The 23,874-nt window shown below is 40.4% G+C and overlaps 1 protein-coding gene across 3 annotated transcripts in view; it reads left to right on the top strand.

Moving 5' to 3' along the window:
- The first annotated feature begins 909 nt into the window (after window positions 1-909).
- Window positions 910-23,874, top strand: part of LOC145997385 (uncharacterized) — a 156,837-nt gene continuing 133,872 nt past the window's right edge. For all 3 annotated transcript variants that reach the window (XR_014442893.1, XM_083134372.1, XM_083134371.1), the window contains exon 1: window positions 910-1,571. Coding sequence is in view for 2 of the 3 variants with exons in the window: in XM_083134372.1 (XP_082990498.1) it covers window positions 1,307-1,571 (265 nt within the window). In the remaining variant the exon portion in view is untranslated. The remainder of the gene's footprint in view (window positions 1,572-23,874) is intronic.

The following is a 23,874-nucleotide window of genomic DNA, read 5'->3' as shown; positions in this document are numbered from 1 at the left end:
AAATAATAAGATAGAGAAACAGAAGATGAAAGAAAAGCAGAGAAATTGAACGAAGGGGAAAGATAAAAGAAGCAAATACAGAGAGAGAGAGAGAGAGAGAGATAACGAAAGGCAAAGAAGCAGGAAGAAAGAGAGAAAGGAGGAAAGGTGGATTTAGAAACAAGAGAGAAGAATGAAAACAAACGTAGGGAATGAAGGAGAGATTAAGAGATGAAAGGAAGGTAAGGAATATAGTGAAAGAGGGAAAGATGAAGATTAGAGAAGTAGAATATAAGAGGAGAAGAGAGAGTAAGATAAAGAAACAGAGAATCAAAGAAAAAGAAAGGTGGAAAAGTTATTGAAAGAAACAAAGAGACAGATAGATAACGAAAGATAAACCAGCAGAAAGAAAGAGTACAAATCAGAAACGTAGGAAGGAAGAAAGGCGGAAAGGTACAAAGGAAAAGACAGAGAGAGAGAGAGAGAGAGAATATGTCTGAATATTTCTCATAATAAAGCACATTTGGTTGAGTTAAATTTTCAATATCGTAACAAAATCCCGACTCGATGCCCACCTGAACTAAATTCTGTGACGTCATTGATAACACTCTGAGTGCACATCACAGAATATAAACGCAATGGTATGGATTGTGTCTGGCTGTGATTTCGTAATACATTCTTTTTTTTCTTTTTTAAGTTGTCACCACCCAATAGGGGTCTGTTGGGACTATCGGGAAAATAGCGACGGAACATATCAGCCCTCTTCAGACGAAAGGGGGGGGGGGAGGTGCTGTCACGTGCCGCACTTGAAGGCTCGCGATTGGTCGCCGCGAAGTCAGCGCGTCCAATGGAATCCAAGGTGTCGAGATTTCGCCGCATAAAGTTTGCGTCTTCGACTCGGGGAAACACACAGAGTTCCGGAGAGTGAGCGTGTCCGGAACAGTTAGAGAGAATTCAGTGGCGACATCTGCTAACGGGTTCGAAAATCCGCGGCGGCAAGAAAACTTTTCCTTCCGGAAAAACAGTTTACAAGATCACAAGAAAAAATGTTTTCTGTTTCAACGCCCTCACCGTGGACATCTGACGTTGAATTCGCGAACTACGCACCCGAGCCGAATCGCTGTGTTTTTATTTGGTAAAGAAAATAAAAAGAAGAAACAGTGCGTTTGTGGTGTGGTCGTTGACTAGCGACACTTAGTGTTAATAACCGAAAGCTGTTGGACTTCACCAGGTCAAGGGTCGCCAAGTAATACGTGTGTGCCGCGGACAGTCTCGCAACTTTTTTTGTGCCTACGTGCTGTGACGTAAGAAAGGTCAAGGCCACGCCATGACCCCGAAACAACCTGTGGTGACATTGCTGGTGCTATGTGGTGCCTGTTTCCTGGGTGCTTTTGCCAGGATGGATCCCGAAAAGGGAGAACTTATCCAGAACATTTTCCGCCAGTTCCTTAAGATTAGGCCTGGGAGCGGGCGTAACTCAATGCACGACGGTCCTCCAAGACACATGCTGGAGCTCTACCACAAGTTCACAGAGGGAGGGGCGTCCAAAAGGACATTTGGCAACACTGTCAGGAACATCTACCCTGCCAAAAGTAAGTACCCTTACCACCCTGCTTGAATCCTCCACATTTTGAGTATTTACGAGCAAATTATATGTACCTAGTTTCATCTTTACGGTTCCTATAGTTGTCGAGGTGTCTTCCAGTTATACGGGGCTGCGAAAGGTTCTCCTGATATTTGTAATTTTAGTTTGCGCAGCGAATACGGAAAAACATAATTTGCTTATGTAAATGTTTGTGGTGTTCCCTCCAACCAGTGGCATGCCCAGGATTTACGAAACGGGGGTGTTACGTGTACTCTTTTTAGTAGTCAAGTCCTCATTTTGTCATTTTTTCCATGCCTTTAACGATCTTTCTCTTAAGGAATACTGGGCCTATGAGCACGCCACTGTCTCCAACCAACATCCTTATAATCAAATTATTAATATAGTTATCAGATTACCTAAGTATGATAATATAGCCATTGATTTCCCGATTAGTATAAATTGGAGCAATTCGGATTCAAAATGCAACGTTCCAATAATGGCCTGAGGAAACAACACGATTCGTTTCGTCCAACTAATTTAAACCTAATTTTATATTGTCAGCAAACCTAGACATAACAGAATTATCACTCTTTGTTATTATGTCATAATTTATTTATTAATTTTTAATTTCAAGGGTACATATTAATTAATAAAAACTTTAAAATATTAGGATAGGTATTGTGCAAGTGAGATTCTTTGGATCGACTTGGGAATTTACCGGGCAGCGATATCACGATGGTTGAGCAAGATTGTCCTAGACGGGCGAATACCTTTAGTTAAAAAAATGTTTAACAACTAGAAGTACTTCTCGAACTTACTGCACGTGAAGGAGAAAATTTGGAAAGAATGATTCGAAACAGTAAGGCAAAATCCGATCCCCGAACAAAATTTTGTTCTTCTTCAGCAACAATATGTATAGGCTTATATCTTCAGCGTTTGCCATGTTTTGTTTTGGCGTTTTTCAAAACTTGGCAATAAAGCTTTTCTATTTCGGTTATTTTACGTAGCCTTTCTACCTGTTGGGTTAATCGCGACGATGAGGATGAACTGATGTCGCCGAGGATTCGAACGAGAGACCTATGGCTTCGTAGCGCCACGGAGACCAAGAAGAATTCTACCTACATAAAGATCGTGTTCAAAATAAAATCATGAAGTGAAAATACGTATTATTTCATATGAAACAATATAAATTCACTACAGCCTCAACATTCAATGAAAAGTTAACAAAAGATAATTATGATAGTGAATGTTGGATATGGTTAAAAATTGCCACTTTGAAAGGTCAAATAATAGTTTGGTATGATATTGAACACCGTACAAAAAACACGTCGAAATTGAAAAGAAACGTTTATTAACCTTCCATAATTTTTAACCTTAAACACATTCTTATTTTTCTTAGGTGCTAATACGAAATATATAAATCAGTTGCTTTGTAATAATGTGTTTACATAGGACATATTGCACTTCAGACTAAGAAACATAAAGAGACAAAATAGGGAAATTTTCCGGACGGAAATAGAACGGTGGTTCTAATTCTTATCCTAGGTAAGCCTGTTTCCTCGTCTATTTCATCAATGGCATGTCTGTTGTAGATAACGAATGCACAAAGGGATAAGATGCAATAAGAACAAAGGAGCAGAGTGGAGAGAATTATATAGTCAGTTCCCTTTAACTGGAAATCCCGGAAAAGTTCGGGAATTTTGAAAATACATCCAACGGCTTTGTACTTGCTAGGATTCGGGAATGAAAATCAATCCCGCATTTTTTAAACAATAGAGAATCAAGTATATAAAATGTTTTCTATACTACTTTTCTTAATTTATTTTTAACGATATTGAACACATTTGATTATCTTCTCTAGCAAATACTTAAATACAGAGATTAGTCTGTAGCAACGTAGTCATGTTGATGTGTTGGGGGGTGGGCAATTTTGGGTAAACAAATATAGTTTTATGTTATAAATTATATATTAATGTTATTCATTACATAACAGACACACAATGTAAGAGATATATTAATTAGAATTTGATTTGATTTTCGTTATTTAGCGTGGCCTTTTTGCAACTTTGAGCTAATCGCAACGATGAAAATGAGTGATGAAAATGCCCAGGCCATGATTCGAACCCGGGGCCGCTGGCGTCGTGGCGTGCTGTGCTAACCACTTCGCTACGGAGGTCGGCAAGTAGACCATCGCGGCCCCCGAAAACCTGGAAAAGTGAAGAATTTTTTCTTCCGGAAAGGCCCAGGAACTTTGGTGGTACTTACGGGCACTCTTACTCATCGGATATAAAGATGAAAGGAAAAAGGTAGGGGGATTTGGTTAATAATAAAAGCTCACATCACGAACACGTTATGTCCCCCTGTCATAAAATGCGCGACGCCCAGGATGAAAAACTCACCGTCCGGGCAATAAAAATAGTCTTCCGATTGCATCAGGAACCGTTCGGGGATCCAGGTGCCCCGTGAGCCATGGGAATTGAAGTTCGCGTGCGTGGGTCCGTTCAAGAAGTTCGTGAATGTTTATTGTCCCCCTCAACAGAGCCGGGGTGGTCCGGCAGGGCGTCTGTCTGTCGCGTGGAAGGCCCGGGTTCGATCTTTCTGGGAGGGTTGTCCCTGGGCAAGTGGCTATGGGGTAAATAAGACTTGCATGCTAGAAACTGGTGGTAATATCGAGAGGAGACCGAGACAGTTCTCAGTAAAATCGAGACGAAAGCGAGACTTAAAAGTTAAGTAAAATTCCCCGTACACTGTGCTCTATGCCATGAGACATACATATATAGCAGCATGTGGGGGCAGGGCCGCTCACATTCTATCGATTCCGAGTGATTTGGATAATCAGCACCACTCTCCGGCCGCCTGTATCCCCCAGGGTTGCCTCCCAGGTAACTATTTAGTTGAAGCTGGGTGAGCCCCAGAGGCCCCTTTATGCGGAAGACGTTGGTATGTTATTGAAAAATTTGCCTAAGGATAATTCTCATATGCAGAGTGAATCTCTACATTTATATATATATATATATATATATATATATATATATATATATATATATATATATAAGTCGTATGTTTTGCTTATAATAATTACTAGGGACGGAATAAAAAAAAAATACAGTAAAACCTCGTTAATCCGGATCCCGATAAGCCGGACTTCGCTTAATCCGGACAGGCAAAAGGAAAAAAAAACAAAACAGAATGCAAGGTTTTAAATGTGGCTAGAAGTCAACAATCGCCGGGCACATCATTATAATATGAGTATCGCGAATATTTTACTGTACTGTATAGTGTATTTAGGCCTATGCCCTTTAAATACACCATAATAAACGTGTTTTGTTGCTATAAACAGAGTTTTAATGCACTTTCTACTGTTCTTTTAGGTTATTTCAGTTAATCCGGACTTTCGTTAAACCGGTCAACTTATCCCCCCCATTAGTTCGAATTAACGAGGTTTTACTGTACACTAAAAACAATAAAATTTGTACAGACACCGGCAATAATAATGGGATACCTAGAACCTGAAATACTCAGTTCCCTTGCAAGGCGATATGCGTGTTGCATAATTCTACGGCAATGGTTGATTTTTAATAGCAAATTTTCAATGACAAGTTCTGCCACCGCCGTAAAATTAGGCAACACTCATAACGACGAAAGCGAAGGATTCAGCTGATATTGCCTGTAGAGATATAGCTCTGTATTCCATTGCATTTGTTAGAATTGGTTGTTTTGGGTCAATATTGTTATTTGAACAATATAAATATCATCACCAGGGAGCGGAAGTTGATGAAATGTCATATTTTTTCTGACATCTCGGACACGATGGCCATTAAATATACACAATATTACACTTCGTCTAGAACCCAAAAAAGGTAATTTTAAAGTGCATTTTTTGCCAATTTTCAGGTTTTAGGTCATTTTCCCCGATTTTCGGCATTTTCCCGTCATTTTTCGCAATATTCGGTGTATTGTTTCGTCATATTTTGTCACTTCTTCCATTTTGGTAATATTCTTGAGTCTTTTCACCAAGGTGAACATAGGCCTATATATTTCTCGCAGGATTTACTTTTCTTTACAGTGCCACAGAAACACACCAAACTACATCACCAGGCAAAGATGTGGGAAATTAACGCATTTTACACCAATTCATTAAGTGTATATCTATGACTTTTTCATAAAATTGTTTTAAAATTATTCGGTTGTTTCCATTGGAAATCCTCGTTGCATATTTTAATTGAATGTGCATGTGGTATCATTTCGTGCTTTTTTTAAAAGCTAGATTGAATTTTGTTTAATTTAGTTTTCATTTCAATTTTTAACCTGAAACTAACAAATTTAATGGTCATTTTTTGCGTCATTATTTCCCATTTTTTAGGACATTCTATAGGTCCTATATTTTTTAGGTCATCAACTTCCGCTCGCTAATCATCACAATGATAGGAAAACTTGTTAATGTGATAACGAACACTCAGAAAACAATCTTCATATACCTAATTGTTTCTGGGAAAAAAGGAGCATGAAGTTACGGCAAGTTAACTCCGCAGTTCTGCAGTCTGCAATATTGAATTTTAGTTTTATTGCCATTGATACAAGGCTACCAGACGTCTATATTTATTCCCTGTTCTGATTTTTTGCGAACTGCTATCGTGATGCCAAGAAGTGTCGCTTTTTTTTTTTTTTTTGTTAACTCACATTTAGACATTTTCTTTATTTTAATATTCATCGCTAATACGTATCATACACACAGAACCCAAAACGTGTCAATTGACACATATATATTTTAATTTCAATAACACGTTAACATGCATAAACTGGAAATGATGCACCATTTAATGTGTCAGAATACACATAGAAATGTATAAGAGGGTATTTTTATCAGATGAAGTTCCTTGTGATGCATTAAAATGCATCAATTTGGAAGATCAGGAAAGATCATTTCGAAGATAACAAAATTACACATTAAGCTGCGTCAATTGATGCATTAAAAGTGAAGGTTCGTTATCTTCGAAATGATCTTGCCTGATCTTCCAAATTGATGCATTTTAGTGCATCACACGGAACTTCATCTGATAAAAATACCCTCTTATACATTTCTATGTGTATTCTGACAGACATTAAATGGCGCATCATTTCCAGTTTATGCATGTTAACGTCTTATTGAAATCAAAATATATGTGTCAATTGACACGTTTTGGGTGCTGTGCGTATAATTTATAAATATATTATTTTTGAAACATGTAGAATTATCATGCCTGTACGACGGCCCTGGGCCGGCCCCGTGGCGGAGTGGTTATCACATCGCGCTACGATGCCAGGGGTGCCGGGTTCGAATCCCGGCCTGGGCATGGATATCTGTGAGTGTCCATTCATCAATCCTCACTCATCCCCATCTTCGCAAATTAGCCAAAAGTGGCACAAAAGGCGAAGTAAAATAAAGCAAATCAATCAATCAATTAAACCAATGGTCCTGGTGTAAGAAAATTAAAGGAAATTTGAGAACATTGTTAACACCGTACTATTCGAATCCTTCTGAGAATTGAATGTAAATAAGCACCAAGCTGTTTGCTGTGTGACAGCCTTCTTCTGTACGCGACAGTGTTGCTGTTTGTCTGGAGAGGTGGTCTAACGGTGAGTTTATTTTTTTCCGTTACTTAATACCATAGTATCGCAACTCTACAATAGTACGTTTAGCTTCTAGCTGCAATACTACCATAGCATTGGCGGTCAAATCTACACCCTTGTGCAAATTAATGAAATCAAACACAAATTTCCATGAAATCATGTTTATTCCTTGCAACATCAAACCTTTTCAATAAATAATTGCATTTACCATTTGGTTTGACCACCCTTCATCTGAATTAACATTTTTACACGATCTGGCGAAGAATCAACAAGTTTTTTTTACACATTTCCTTAAAATTCTCGTCGTGATACCACACCTTCATCAACTCAGAAATCATCATCTCGCAGTGGAATCCTTTGTGCGAAGCTTCTGCTTACAGATCGCTCAAAGGGTTTCAATAGGGTTTATATGCGGTGAGTTGCCTGGCCATTCCAAGACATTTAGTCCTTGTCCAGCGAAGAAATTCTTCACTTTCTTTGATATGTGACATGTTCCCAAACCTTGCTGGAACACACCGGTGCCATCAGGGTGAAGTTTCCGTATCTCGAACTACTTCGATATATCTGTCTTGATTCATCATCCCCTCCACTGGGACGAGTGACGCAGGCCAATAATAGGAAAAGCATCCCCAGAATATTTTCTTTGCAGGATGCTTTACGTCAGCATTTCGCTGACTACCGCGCAGGAGTGATTATCACATCACCAGGAGTCCCGGGTTCGAATTCCTGCCTGGGAATGGGTGTTCATCAATTTCATCATATCATCACTCATCCTCATCGCCGCAATTAGCCAAAAGTGGTAGAAAAGCGACGTAATATAAGCTAATTCAATCAATTTAACAGCATCTTGGATCTTCTTTGTTCCACATTTTCGGATGCGCTCTCTTCCTAAAAGAAAAAAAATCCTGGGTACGGCCCTGGAACGAAGCGTCACACCACACGTGTCGCTCGTCAGAAATAAACGCAACCTTTCGTACCATGGCGACACAAGCTGCACGTGTCTCTTGTCGCTCGAACTGGTAGCATGCATCGTGTCGCTTCGCATGTTCGGCGTATGTTTTCTAATAAACTGAAAGGGCCCGTATCGGTGTGAAACCCACGTGCCACTTGTCGCTTTGGTCCAAGGTGTGTTTCCAACCTCGATTCCATGTAGTGCACGCTGGACTGCATTTTGCAGACTAACGAGGCTCGGGCGTCTGGACTCACAGCCAATATAATCCTCTGTGGAGCTTGTCCATGTTTGTGATTGTCCCTTGATCCTATGGGTGTAACTTGGGGCTTAAGTTTGGGCGGAAATCGAAAATTTTCCATCCCACAAAAATAGCGTTCGTGGCCAATTTAACTAAATAACTGTTACATTTGAGTAATCATAAAAATTATTCTTCATTGCTTTGCTATACAGGTCCAAAGATGTTCGCAACAATACCCTTAACTTGTAAATTTTAATGAACCTGAAGAATTTGGCGGGCAAGTGCCAATCTTTACCCCCGACAAGTTACACCTACACTTCATGTTATCACCATTCATCCTACGACTCCAGTGGTCGCGTGTTCGAATCCCGACCTGTGTATGGGTGTTCTTTGTAATTGCCCAATTTCATCACTCATCCCCATAGTCACGATTAGCCATAAGTGGCAGAGAAGCGAAATACAAAAAATCAAATCGATCGATCAAAAGCAATAACAATTTGAGCGAAAGTCTCGAACTTGTTTACCGAGGTATCGATCTCATTTCATTCTCGGACTCGTATCGAAGATTCTAGTCTCCATCTCGCTATCTCCAGAACCAGTGGCGTGCCCAAGAGAGGGTTGGTGGGGGTTGTAACCCCCCCCCCCCTTTGGCCCAGTATTCCTAAAAAAAAACAACGTCAAAGGTAGGAAAATATGTCAAAATGAGGGCTGACTACGAGAAAAAATTTCCAAATTCCAAACTTTCGATGTCTAAGCTAGAAAGAGTACTTTGAAAACCCCTTCCGAATGCGGTCCAATGGATTTTGGGGAGCAAAGATATCCTAAATATGCGAAGCCGCGAGAATGGCCCCAAGGTCGACAATCAGCTAACAGTGTGCAAAGACTTTTAACACGTACGCGTATATAGAACCAACAAAACGCTCGAGGTTTCCTCCGCGTGGAAATGCCGAGTATAACATGGGTAGCGAAGCGAGGGACTAGGGGGGGGAGAGGCAGACCATCTTCGTGCCAGCGGGAGAGGTAAAAAGAAGGAAAAAAAAGATGAGCGTCGCACAGGTGTTCAGGTTGGCCCTCCCCCTTCCTTTCCTCCCCCCGTCCATCGTGGCCCATGTTGGAGGTTGTTCGTGGCAGGTAGAGTGGCCAGACTCGGGAACGAAATGGGCAAAGTTTTTTTTTTTCGGAAATTCCCTCGTCGCACCATTTTTCCCCTCCAAAATCCCTCTCTCGTAAAAAAAATCCCGTTTTCAGTGGAAGTTTCGTCATCCAAAAATGTTCCTTTATTGTACAAAAATTCCCTTTTGTCCCTCAAGAATAGGAGGACTTTTAAAATTAACAGTCGTCGAATACTATTCAAGGGGTCAAGGGTTCGATACCCTGTGGGGGTACGTAGTGGTTCGGATCCAGCTTTAAAGTCAAGTCCCGATTAACATTTCAGTGTATAAAGTAGACTGAAGAAAACAAAACAGAAACTCTAACTCTAAAACTAATAATAAACAGTCATCGAACTCAATGAAAGCAACAGCTTCAAAATAGGGGAGACGTTAATTCACTACAATTCACTTCCTGTTTTTCCCACAAAAATTAAATTTGTTTCTAAAAATATCCTTAAAAAACCTATTATTTTCCGTAAAAAAATCCCTTCACTTGCAAATTTAGTTAGTTTATGAAAAGTTCACCTTGTGCACATGATGTCCTCATAAGGACTGAGGGCCTCCCCGATTGAGTAGAGGTAGCGTCGTCGCACATGGCACAGTGCTTCAGATCCCACTTTAAACTGTAGGCCCAGTCCCGATTAGCCTTACTGTGCATGTGGACTTAAAACACCAAATCAACAACACAAGGACTGGTCATACAGTTTAGAGTTAAATTAGCCAACCTCCGTTGTGTAGTAGAATTTCTGGTTGGAATCTTAGATAATACATTGATAGGTTAGAATATGAAGAAAGCAAAGAAGTTTATATTCTGTGGTTACCATAATTACAGGAGTTTGTTATATATTTAGGATGAGGATCGAGTGTACGAATGCATGAATATGTTCTTATGTTTTGTGTATGTACAAGATGACGAAATTACATTGGCGTTGTCACATTCGGAGTTGTGCAGTGACTTTTATTTGAACTGTGGTGAGTGTAAGCAGCGATAACAGGAGGACGTCAGATGTGGACGTGCTTCTCCTGTTTCATTATCCTCTTCGTCGCCACCGACGTTGATCAACGTGTAAAAGAAACGTAAAATACTGCACAGGTGGAAAAACATTCAAATTTCAGCTGAAGTGTTACTCTGTCTCGTTTTTAAATGTCAAAACGTTTATTCATTCTCATATCCCCGAGCTTCGTGAGGACAAGTTGGCAGCAACTGGTAGAGGAAGCAGGGGGCTTCGGTGTAGAAACCCACATGTCGAGGTGACGGAACTGATCCGAAGACCACGCGTCAACCCAACCCAGTGCGAGACTGGAACGTCTTCTGTGGCGGCGTCGGTTTTGTTGGGCGGAAAGGGCTCAAAGGTAGACAAACCTATTTTGGTGGCACAATGTAAAGTTCCTCTCTCTTGTTCTTGCTTTTAATGTCTCCTTCTTTCATTCATTGTGTATCTTTCTCTGCTTCCTTCTTTCTCGTTTCTTTCATTCTTTCTTTCTTTGTCACTGTATCTGTCTATTCATCAATCTCTCTCTCTCTCGTGTTGTTTATCTTCTTTCTCTCATTTCCTATGTTTCTTTCTCCTTTCATTATTTTTCTTGCGTTCTCTATTTCTTTCTCTTTCTCAGTCTTGCTCTGCTTGCTTTCGCTCTCTTTCTTTACTTTCTTCTCTTTCAATTCTTACCTTCCTTGCCTTTCTCTTTCTACATTTCATTTTCTCTTTACTCTATGTTTCTTTCGCTCTTTCTATTTCTTGATTCTTCTTTCGTTTATTTTATTTTCCCTCCCTCTGTTTTTCTTTCTTTCTCACTCTTCCTATCCCTAGGTTTCTTTTTGCTCTTTTCTATTTTCCTTTCCCTTCATTCTCTTCTCAGTCTTGCTCTGCTTCCTTCTCGTTCTCTGTTTCTTTCTTTCTTTCTCTCTCTATTTATTTTCTTCTCCCTTCATCTCTCGCTTTCTTTGTTTCTTTATTTCCCTCTCTTTTTTCTTTTTACTGTTTCGCTTCCTCTCTCCTCCCCAATTTCCATGTTTTTTTCTCTCTTTTCCTATGTTCCTTGTCTTTCTACCTCTTTATCTGTATGTGTGCCCTTCTAAAACAGGTCTGCTCGTATAAATAATCCGGTGTTGAAGTGGAATATTTCTCATGAAGATTATTCCTCCACCTGCTGTCGATGCTTGTGCTGGTCCTCAAAGACCTCAGGAGCTTGGCAAGGAGATTTCCCTTCCGAAATTTCCCTCTGTGGACGTGGCCTTCGAGGAGACAGCAGCGATCACGACCAGAGAGAGCCTCTGAGCAAGAGGATGAAATAGCAGTAATTACTCCCTCATGCCTTCGTTTGCTATCATTACGGAGAGGAGAAATCGAATTCTTTCGAGATAGAGAATCTTCTCGCTATCGCCACGAGAGCAGTCGAACCGGGCTCATGTGAGATACAGCAACGGAGCAGAGCATGGTTGCATTTACAGGGAACTTTCAATGTGAAGAAGCGCAGACTAAAACAGTCGAGAAGGGTAGTATATATCGATAAAGTCTTCTTCCTAGTTTTTCTGGGCCTCCGAAATGGTGTGTTAACGCCACCCTGTTTCGTCAAAACTCAATAAAACGTAATCACTTTTGATTAATTGGGATAGTCAGAAGTAGGCCTGAGCCTATACCACTTTGAACCGATACCACGTTGAACCGATACTACATTGAACCGGTACAACTTTGAACCGATACCACTTTGAACCGTTACCACTTTGAACCGTTACCACTTTGAACCGATACCACAATGAACCGATACCACAATGAACCGATACCACAATGAACCGATACCACTTTTGAAACGATATCACTTTGAACCGATACCATTTTGAACCGATACCACACTGAACCGATACCACGTTGAACCGATACCACATTGAACCGATACAACTTTGAACCGTTACCATTTTGAACCGACACCACTTTGAACCGATACCACTTTGAACCGATATCACTTTGAACCGATACCACTTTGAACCGTTACCATTTTGAACCGATACCACGTTGAACCGATACCACATTGAAACGATACCACTTTGAACCGATACCACTTTGAACCGATACCGCTTTGAAACGATATCACTTTGAACCGATGCCACATTGAACCGATACCACTTTGAACCGATAACATTTTGAACCGATACAACGTTGAACCGATACCACTTTGAACCGATACCACTATGAACCGTTACCATTTTGAACCGATACAACTTTGAACCGATACCACTTTGAACCGATACCACTTTGAACCAATACCACATTGAACCTATACCACATTGAACCGTTACCACATTAAATCGATGCCACTTTGAACCGATACCACTTTGAACGTATATCACATTGAACCGATGCCACATTGAACCGATACCACTCTGAACCAATACCACATTGAACCAATACCACATTGAACCGATACAACTTTTAACCGATACAACTTTGAACCGATACCACATTGAACCGATAGCACTTTGAACCGATACCACTTTTAAACGATACCATTTTGAACCGATACCACATTGAACCGATATCACTTTGAACCGATACCACATTGAACCGATATCACTTTGAACCGATAACACTTTGACCCGATGCCACTTTGAACCGATACCACATTGAACCGATGCCACATTGAATCGATACCACTTTGGACCGATACAACTTGGATAGACACAATAAAATACAATCTGTACATAAAACACAAACGAGGTTTAATAGCCTTTGAACATATACACAACATGGCACCTGAGGATCTATACTAACTCTATTGTGATCATCAACGGACTATTGAACATATTTGTTAATCTTCCTTGTAGCTCCATGATTATACATAAAATAAATCAGCTCAATCAGAACACATACTGTCACCTATTCCCACCGATACTGACGCTTGAAAATCGTAATAATTAAAAGTTGTTCAATATATCGATTAATATTTGTGTGTAAGTTTCCACTCTAATAATGCATAAATTTGCCAAGATTGTTGCCTTAAAATATTGAAGAATTACATCAGAATATTACAAGTAGAGTTATCACAAAAGTTAGTTTTCACACAGCACTGGTGCAAGACAAAAAGAGACTTCGAATTTTGCATAATTTCCAGGATAATTAGAAATTGTCGCGCGGCATCTTTGCGGACCCCTTGAAAGATCTAAATGCCGGAAAGGTATCGGCTGATGTCGATACATAAATTCCAATCGATACTTTCCGATACCGATACATCGGCATCGATATCGGCTCAGCCCTAGCCAGAAGTATTACAAATCACGAGCATTGTATCCTTACGCACCATTCTACTGCTCCGTAAGAAAAGAGTCCCCATTTAGTTCAACGTTGGTTGCACGAAAAATTGGTATTTCGAAAGCTCGGAACAGTTTACATGCTTTGCCCGTACGTTTCACAAATATATGTGCCATGCTACTTACTCTAATCAGAAGAAAAAGATTAATCACCTTTTAATCAAGAAGTCTCCGGTTCGATACCCGATAGAGTCACATCAGGAGCATATAGTCTAGGCTAGATAGGCTATCTGCGAAGCCTGAAGACTAGAGAATAAAATACAGGAGAAAAATCGATCGCAAATTGTAAATAAATTTATTCATACCAGTGAGATGATACTGATTCTGGAGCTGGCAACCTCATTTCTTATGGGTCGGCAACCTCATTTCCTATGAGTTGGTAAGCTGATTTCCTATGAGTTGGCAACCTGATTTCTTAGGAGTTGGCAACCTGATTTCTTATGAGTTGGCAACCTGATTTCTTAGGAGTTGGCAACCTGATTTCTTATGAGTTGTCAACCTGATTTCTTAGGAGTTGTCAACCTGATTTCCTATGAGTTGGCAACCTGATTTCTTAGGAGTTGGCAACCTGATTTCCTATGAGTTGGCAACCTGATTTCTTAGGAGTTGGCAACCTGATTTCTTAGGAGTTGTCAACCTGATTTCTTAGGAGTTCGCAACCTGATTTCTTAGGGGTTGGTATTTTTTCTATTAATAGCCTAGGACCACGTGACATAGTAAGCATACGCCACTGAGGCACATAGTGGTTCGGATCCCACTGTAAACTGTAGGTCCAGTCCCGATTAACCTTTCTGCGCATAATACGGCCTTAAAGTAACAAATGAAATCAAAAGGATTAAGTAGATACATTAAATTGTGGGAATGTCAAAACGCTTGGTTTCGCGAAGCAAATCTTCGAACCTCATAAGAAATATATCGATTTAGTTACTATTTTTGAATATCACTTTTTAATAGTAATCTTGTAATCAAGGGTCTCAGGTTGGATCCTCGGTTGAGGCATATTGCACGGTGGTTCAGATCCGACATTAAACTGTTGATCCATTCATCCACTCCCGATTGGTCTATCTGAGCATAAAGTGAACTTGGAAACAACCTTTTTTGTAAACTTTGTCCTGCCAACGCGTTTTTTACCCTTCTGTTCTTCCTTTAACTACAGTTTCCCTTATTTCTTAATGTCTCGGAACACGCTACGACACTGCATCTTCTCTGGATCAACTCCTCTTGCTATGCGCGGTAAATAAGTCCTCGTGGAGAACACTGGTCGTCGGCAGAAACCGCGGTACTTTGTAGACACCCTGTCGCTTAGGATCGAAGCTAACGGACTTTTGTGCTTGCATTGAGAGAACCTCAAGTGCAATTGGGCGTAATAGAGTGTTGTGAATGAGGGTGACCCAGATTGTTTCTTTTCTGGACGCCGCAGGAAGCCCCTTTTGTCACTCACTCATCACCGCGTGGACGACACATGCAACCGAACCTTCATATGTTGCTCGCAGTGTTGTGTTTCTAAAATGTCCAAGAAGGAGGAGGAGCACGGATTCCAGTAACTACTCGTGAAGCATCGGGATATTACACACACACACACAATTCCCAAAAGTGTTAAAAAGTAGCATCTATAGGGAGGAATTTCCCCTTATTCCGTTTCAAATATCAGCCGTGTTGTTCGATTCACCCCCTGGCACAGTGGTACCGTCGTCGCCTTGTAATCAAGTGGTCTCGGGTTCGATTCCCGGTGGTACGGATCCCACTTTAAACTGTAGGTCCAGTCCCGATTAGCTTATATGTGCGTAAAGTGGACTTAAAAACAATAATTCAACTTAATAACTACACCATTTTTGTGTTGTAATCTTTACCCTATTTGTACATGTATGCCGAGCACTTTTCACAATAATATATCCCAGACAAAAAATATAATGTCTGTTATACGTGGTATAATTAAGACAGCTACATGAATCCACGTTTAAATACAAGTAGTTGTTTTCCATCTTTTGTCACCTTCATAACAGAGCAAAGTGGACGGATTGTTAAAAGAGAGCCGTATCATGTGTAGTTGTTACGCAAGAAGTTTTGCGTTACCGAACGAAGTGGCACGATTTTAGCGGAGATTGAGTGGGCGCTTACCGTCACAAGGGAGCCTTAACATCGCTGGAAAATAACATAATCAAAAATCAGTTCTAACGTATCAAACTTTCACAATAAGTTGCAGGCACATGACCTGTAATTGAAAATATACTAGTTTAAAAGCATTTTGGGGAAAACAACGCCGATTTTGAAAAAAAAAAATACACAGAAAAATGAAGGGTCCTATTTATACTATATATATATATATATATATATATATATATATATATATATATATATATATATATATATATATATATATCGAGACGAGAACGGGAAAGTAATTTACATCCCGAGACTATACCGAGACTTCGTCAGGTCTCGCCTCTTCTCGATACCGTCCCAAAAATTAACCCCCCCAACGAACCCATCATCCCTTAGAAAAATAACCTCGTACAACTATCGCACAGAAATGTCCATCTTGTCAGGCAAATAGAAGTGCAAATATTTTTTAGAACTGTTTCCACTCGATCTTGAGATGAAAGTGAAGCACACACGCCTATTTGCTTTCGGTTTACGGGAGACCGGAAGTATGAAAATCGCCACATTGCGGGGACATCCATTCCTCTTGACGAAGCCCTCGCCCCGATATTTCAACCCTTAAGTGTTTCATTCGGGGTTGTTTCGACAAGGCAGGACCTCTTAGGCGGCTTCCTAAAGGCGTTCCGCCATCCCTTAAAAGGCACACTTTTAAAAAAGTCGCCAAGATTCCGCGTCGGACATTCTCTTCACGCGAAGAAAAGAAATGACGCTCATTGTTGCCAACTTCGTAGCTCAGAAATTCCCTCAGGAAAATTAATTATCAAATGTGTGCGTGTGTGTTTTTCTGACGCTCGCTGACCAGTGGCGCCACTGAATGGCCGTCAAAGTTTTGGGTGGGTCACACCTTCATATTGTGAAAATCATCACCTTATTGCGTGATTCAAAGAGTAATTATTCAATAATAGGAGGTTTAAATATTTAGTAAAAGAAAATCAAATTCAAATGTTACAATGAAAATGTGTTAAATTCTAGATTGAGACATTCATGATGTCGGGGTTATCAGAACGCTGGCCGAAGTTAGAGGTCCTGGGTTCGAATCGTGTTCGGTTTTTCGTCATGAGCGCATAGTTACCATGGCTTTGCGGCAGTAGCTGCAAATATGGCGCTGAATGAACGCGAGAAGGCGTTTCGTGTGTTGAAATACGCAAGAATCTTGTCCGCTGTTACTTCTTCCTCTGGATATTCGTGAAGGATACTGTCTTTGGGGTTTGGCCACCCACTCCCCGCCAATGTCCAGGAACTTCGCCACCTCATCACCGTGGCTGTGTCACTGCTAACACGCGTGTTGGAGATAATGCATTGTCGGTTAGGTATCTACCGCATCAGCAAAGGTTTGCACATAGAGAATTTGTGTACAAAACATTTGGAGAGTTTTTCGTTCTATCTGCGTCAGAATTATCACTGTCAGTTATGTCGTTTATCTCTAGTAAATTTCCAAAATGTTTCAGAGACTTAAGGCCGAAGCACACGGACCTGGAATTCCAGTAGGAACGCACTACCAAAAAATGTATACACACTTCAAAAGCATGTCATACATGCGATACGCTTCAATTCGCGTTGGCTACGGGTTCAGAAACAGCAACAGATAGCGTTAGTGTTCAGCGACGCGATGCGATGCGATGCAATAAGTGGAGAAAGTGCAGCGATGGCGCAAACACGGCTGTCATTCGAGGCGCGAAAAAAAATGTTGAAGTGGTATTGGAAGTTCGCCTGATTTACCCTTCTAGATTTTTACTTGTGGCGGACCATCAAGGACGTAGTGTAGGGGAAAGTGGGGTAGCAAACACTCGAAGGCTTGCTGGAGCTAAACTATTCGACCTAGAGTTTGTCAGATTTAAGTAAAATATGCATTGCTTAATTGAGTACACTATACATCATTCCTGAAAAGTCATAGTTGCACTACTGTTTTATCAATGATTGTTTTCTGAACAAAGTCAAATCACCCGGTCTTATCCCACTAGTGGGGTAAGACCGGGTGCATATGTTAACCTTATGGGAAAATAGAAAAACGAGATTTTGAGTGGAAAAGTAGCAGAAATTTTTATTTTATACCTATGACAAGTTGGTTGGTTCATGCCTTAGCTGAACAATTCAAGAATATTAGTTACAGAAATCACAAGTAAAGTGGTTGTCTTCTTCCTCCGCTCCACTGCAGCTTTCGTGGGCCCAGCCAAGACACTTTCCACATTGGATCCACCCTTCTCCTTGTTCTGAGTTAGAAAATACATCATTACAAAAAATATAATTTAGTCTTAAATTATGGGGCAATGATGGGTAGTGCCCGGTCTTACCACGAGTGCAGAGGTTATAAAAACGAAACAGAACCACGCTACTATTGGACTAAATCCGTATTGTTTATTAGGGTGTAAATCCTTAGTAAACATATAATAAGCCGGACTAAAGAGCGTTTTGTAACTGTAAGGACTATTAAATAAGGATGGTTTAAAAACAAAAGAACATTAGAGAGATGACATCGTAAAACAAACTCATCTACACAGACGCCGTGAATTCAACAGCAACAACACGCCAATATGGCCTATCCTTCTTCTTGGCTAGTGGAGTGTAGTTCACAATCTGTCCGCTAGAGAGGAGAACTAATGACGCCATAACCAAGGTACCCGGTTTCACCCCACTACCCGATCTTACCCCACCTTCCCCTACAGTAAGAAGCCACGGTCACTAGTGGACCTACGCCATGAAATTGAATTATTGAGTTGGTGTTTTAAGTGTTTTAATTCCACTTTATGCACAGTAAGGCTAATCGGGACTGGGCCTACAGTTTAAAGTGGGATCGGAACTACTATGTGCCTCCACCGGGTATCGAACCCAGGACCCCTTGATTACAAGGTGAGGACGGTATCACTGTGCCATCGGGGAGGCCACCCCATGAAATTGAAATGGCTTTTGAAGCAATCCCTGTGGCTACTCTGGAAGATGTTATCAGGAATGTACAGCATCGTGTGCAAAGGCGTTTGCAGGCTGGTGGTTTGCAGTTTGAGCACTTATTGTAATTGCACGCAGAAACTGTGTCTATGTTGTAACTTTTCCCTTTGTATTGTTGTAATACTCACAATAATATAGCAGCTATTCCATTTTAAAGTGTGTATACATTTTTTTGAACACCCCGGTAGTTGGCACTGGACTGGCTACCTGACGGTAAATGATGACTGCCAGGCTGGCTGGTTTGGCGACCATGTTCTATTTGCAACTGACTTTCTCTGCTAGATCCTGAGAAACGGCCAATCAGAGCGAAGTTTTAGTTATGTGAAGATAATCTATGTTTAGCAAGAGGAAGTTTTTAGTCTGTGGTTTCCGTCCGTCCGTCATTATATCAATAGGATATAATCCTCTAGAGTCATCGTCTTAGTCATGTCGCAACATCTTTACTTCAACCGTAATTAACAAAGAGTTTCCCAATGAAAAGTCGTAAATGCTAATCTTTATTTTCAAGTATAAACATTTTCTTTGAATTGTATTACCTCTAAATTTTCCCAAAATATTAGTCCAATTAAAATTGAATGAAACTTAATGGTATTTTTAACCGGAACGTACAATTAGCTTGCCAAACACTAATTTTGAAGTTAAAGAGAGAAAGTTCTATGTTCTAAAAGTAACAATTTTCAAAGAAACAAAAATTTCCCTTTTAAAAAAAGAAAATTCCCGTCGCTGTGCGAAAAATCCCTCGAACCGGATCTCCCAAATCGTCTTGCTCCTTTTACTCTGTCGCATGTGGCGCACTCTTCCGGGATTTACAACTCTCGTCGACAATTGAGAATCGCTTTGGATACAATGGTGGCCGTTTTCCCCTTTTATTTCTTGTAATAAAATGCTACCATGTTTTACAAGATGGAAGAAGAATATGGGACACAAGATGAAGGAAGAGGGGGAATGTTACGTATTTTAGCAGGCGGTTAAAATGTGTGAGTTTCATTTTTTACTGGTTTAAGGCAGCAAAGTGCGGCCTAACTTATTGTAAGTCGTTATAGCTTACAACAGCGGCACCAAGGTTGTTTTAAGAAAGAGTATCAGTGGCGGAGGAACGTTTTCTTTTATTTGAGGCGTACAAAAGTAGCTTCAAAATACTCATATGCAGGCTGTTTCGGTAACCTTGCATAAACTGGCAGGGTGAATGGAGACTGACCCAAGAACCAACATGAGATATGGAACCCCGATCTGGAAACGAGTTATGAAGAACTTGTAAGCCAAAACTTGTTGGGGCTGCGTATGACAGGTGAATAAACTCAAATTTGCAGCTTTATCATACCATCATCCCACCCTCGTCTTCGCGATTAGCCAAAAGTGGCAGAAAAAGCGAAGTAAAATAAACCGAATTAATCAATCAAATCTAAAAAAAATTAATAAAAAAAATCAAGCCTCCCCGATGGCGCAGTGGTATGGGTTTGTTTTCCTGTGGAGGCACATAGTGGTTCAGATTCCACTTTAAACTGTAGGTCCGGTCCCGATTAACCATACTGTGCATAAAGTGCACTTGAAACACCAACTCAATCAATCAATCAATTAAATAAAAAACTGTTGCGCCCTGTTTTATTATTATTATTATTATTATTATTATTATTAACAAGCAGACTGTTAACATTTAACCAACCGTACTGGTCAAAATTTTGGTTAAAATTTTGGTGAGTTGGCCTACAAGAACCACCCAGGGAAAGTCGGTGCCATGTCACGACAAGTGCCGTCAGCATGCATGTAGCTGTTAGTGCGAGAGCCCTTACGCACACATACACAAACACGTGCGTAGTAGAAGTGCGAGTCACGTACGGCGAGGCCGAGAAGTGTGTGATGATGGTACAATGCCTGAGCGAGTGTAGCGCCATCGTGGACCACTCGGGAGTTCTTTAGATTCTTTGGACACTCGGAAGGGTCCCTCTCGACACGTGAAGCATGCAGCTTCTTCAGCCGTCATTAAAATGCCGTTAGCTGCCGATGCTATGGCGAGAGGTGGCCGAATTTGTAACCGAACAGTGGCGTCGGGAGGCAAATTTTATCCGGGTGGTTTGCTCTGTGTCCAACCGCAAAATGGGATTAAGCGCGAAAGGGAAATTTTCGCGATTGTTCCTTTCGCCCTTATACCTGTGTTCAATTTTGTTTTCGCAATATACCGTTTCGCTGTAATTCCTTTAGCGCTTATTCCATTTCGCGCTTATTCCTTCGCGTATACCTATTCTGTTCGCGCTTAATCACTTTCGCGGTTATTCCATCATCTCGTCCAAAGCCACCCGTAGGATTTTTTTTTTCATATCTTGCCCTTCAGTCGTAGAAACTTATATTTTACTTTACAAATCATAAAATTGAAAATACTTTGGCGTTGTTCACTATTTAAATACAGTAGAAACTGAATTCGCCTTGCTTCCTTTCCATAAACATCTGATGAATCCGTCCGTTCCCGACTTTCCCCATCTCTCACACGCCTACTTAGTATTTACGACGGTTAACATTATTTTGATGTCTCTGGTGAAAACGATCTCTTGTTAATTTGTTGAACATGGACGTTAATTTGTGTAACTTAGCCTGTAAATATAAAATAATATTATTTGTAACAAAATATCGCTACAATTTCACCATTTAATTTACATGGAAGGCAAGAGCCCCCCTGGCCCCTCTCTGCGGGCGCCCTTGTCTGTGTCGATGGTCTTGGAATTATCTTCCTTGTTTTTCAATCTTCTGTTTCTCTCATTCCGTCTCTTTCTCTCTCCGTTTCTTGATGTCTGCTTTTCCCTTTTCTCTTTTCATCTCATTTCTCTTGTTTTCTCTCTATCACTTTAATTTTTTTTCTTATTTCTTTCTCTCTACTTTCTTTCTTCCCATTTTCTATATTTTCCTCTCTCTCTTTCTTAATGTCTTGTATTTCCATTTCCTCCTCTTCCTGGTGCACTATCCGTGACAAAAATATTGAGCCCTCGGTTTGCGTGCTTGTACAGTAAAACTGTACTCCGTGGGAGGAAAAATGTCAAATATACCTCATTGGAAAGCTACAAGTGTCTGCTTTTAGACCAAAGCAAGACAAAGTGATTTAACTCTGTCTGTTTTCTATTCAGACACAAATGTTTGTAAAAGTGTAGTTTTTTCGTGTAATTTTTACATTAGTCGAATTCAATTGTGTGTAGCTTCGTGTGAAACCGTAGTAAAAATATGATTTTTCTTTGTGATTGAAGCTTGTTTATGTGGAAATATGTCAGCCAAATATAATGGTATTATCAGCTGTGGAACAGCCACAATTAATGATTAATTATGATGTTGCAATCTCGGAAATGGTCAGTGCAGTGACCATGAAATGCATATCAAAATGATGGCCGTGGAATAAAAATCCAATTTCCATATCTCATTCTTTCACACTGAACGAATTGAAAACAACAGAGAGAATTGTTTTTCTTGGCAACCGGTTCCCGCGTAATTCACATCGTTGCTAAGAACTCGTGAGCTTTGTTGCCAAGCGTCTCCGCTTGCCCTTTAAACTCTGCGTCCAAGCAGCTTTGGCACGGGAAATGAGCCGAAACAATGTGTTGCGCGAAGGAAAACATTGTAGAGATGCCGATGTGTTTACATTCCTGCCATGAATATTGCCTGAACACCCACATGGCCATAATAATTCTTACGTGCATTCTGTCCAGGCAGTCGGTCTCCCACAAGTTCGCGTGTTTGTTTGTACGCACAGTATTGAGTGATGGCCGTTCTGTGAATAATTTTTTGTTGCATGATAATGGTAAGACGGTAATATCATTGTGGTGCAAAAGAAATTATAGTCAATGCCAAGATATATTCTACCAGGAGAAACGAATGGACGCATCTCACGACATAAACCAAGGTGTCAAGTGCACGGCGGAGTGTTTGAGGGTTAAGTCAGCACAGTGAAAAATGTATGTAAAGAAAAAGGGAACAACAAAAATTTGCATCGACCCAATATTTTATTGGGCGAGTTTTTGCAAGATGTGGTGAGAAGAAAGATACACTACTTTTATTCTAATTATCCAGTTCAACAGAACCCAGTATGAAAAGCATTTTATAGTTTTACCTTACACTCATTATATTTATTGAAAATTTATTAGTTTTTAGTCCTTCTGCCTCTTTAATAAACCCACAACTCCTTGCTTATTAAAACAGTTGCAGCTGTGTAACAGACCAAAATATAAAAACAATATATAGCAACAAGTTTAATGCTAAAACCACCACCAGTACTCGATACAATGCTTAGTGAATTTTGCGAGATAAACACAATTTACATGCGTTTTTGCTCGAAATATATTTAAAAATGTTAGTTGGCGTGAAGGCTTCAAATGCGCATTTTTTTAAATATATTTTTTATGCGTTGCTAGTACGCACCTCGCTCTGTTTCCCTTGCTTATGAAATCGCTGTGCGTTATTATTGTATACAGAGAAGACTGGATCTCTCATCGAACATCGATGCACTCAATATATCTGTTTAAATGTGCGACATAAAAAGCTGAGTTCATATAAAGCTGAGTGGAGTTGTTTTCTCTCTGTTTAAGTTCACTTTTTGCACAGGTAGGCTAATCGGGACTGGACTTACAGTTTAAAGTGGGATCCGAACTAATATGTACCTCCACCGGGCATCGAAGGAGACGACGTTCATATGAAGTTAACAGTTAGAAGAAATGCCCCCCCCCCAAAAAAAATTAATTGCAGTACAGCAGTACTCCATTTGCAATATGAGAAATATTTCATTCATTATTTTATGCTGCGACAATACTTTGGATTGGCTCGACGGAACGCACTTGCTCGATTCTCGCAGCGAAGTGCAGCGAAACTGCAATGCTGTGCTTTCACAGCCTGCAGCCCGGGGAGTCTGTGATTGGCCGCAACCGGCCATACGTCATGCGCCCGTTTACCACATTAGGAGTGCGAAAGAATAATTAA

The sequence above is a fragment of the Lepisma saccharinum genome, chromosome 13 (genome assembly GCF_977018435.1).
Source record: "Lepisma saccharinum chromosome 13, izLepSacc3.1, whole genome shotgun sequence".
NCBI lineage: Eukaryota > Metazoa > Arthropoda > Insecta > Zygentoma > Lepismatidae > Lepisma > Lepisma saccharinum.
The sequence above is the reverse complement of the archived record's forward strand: the minus strand, read 5'-3'. Positions and strand labels throughout refer to the sequence as shown.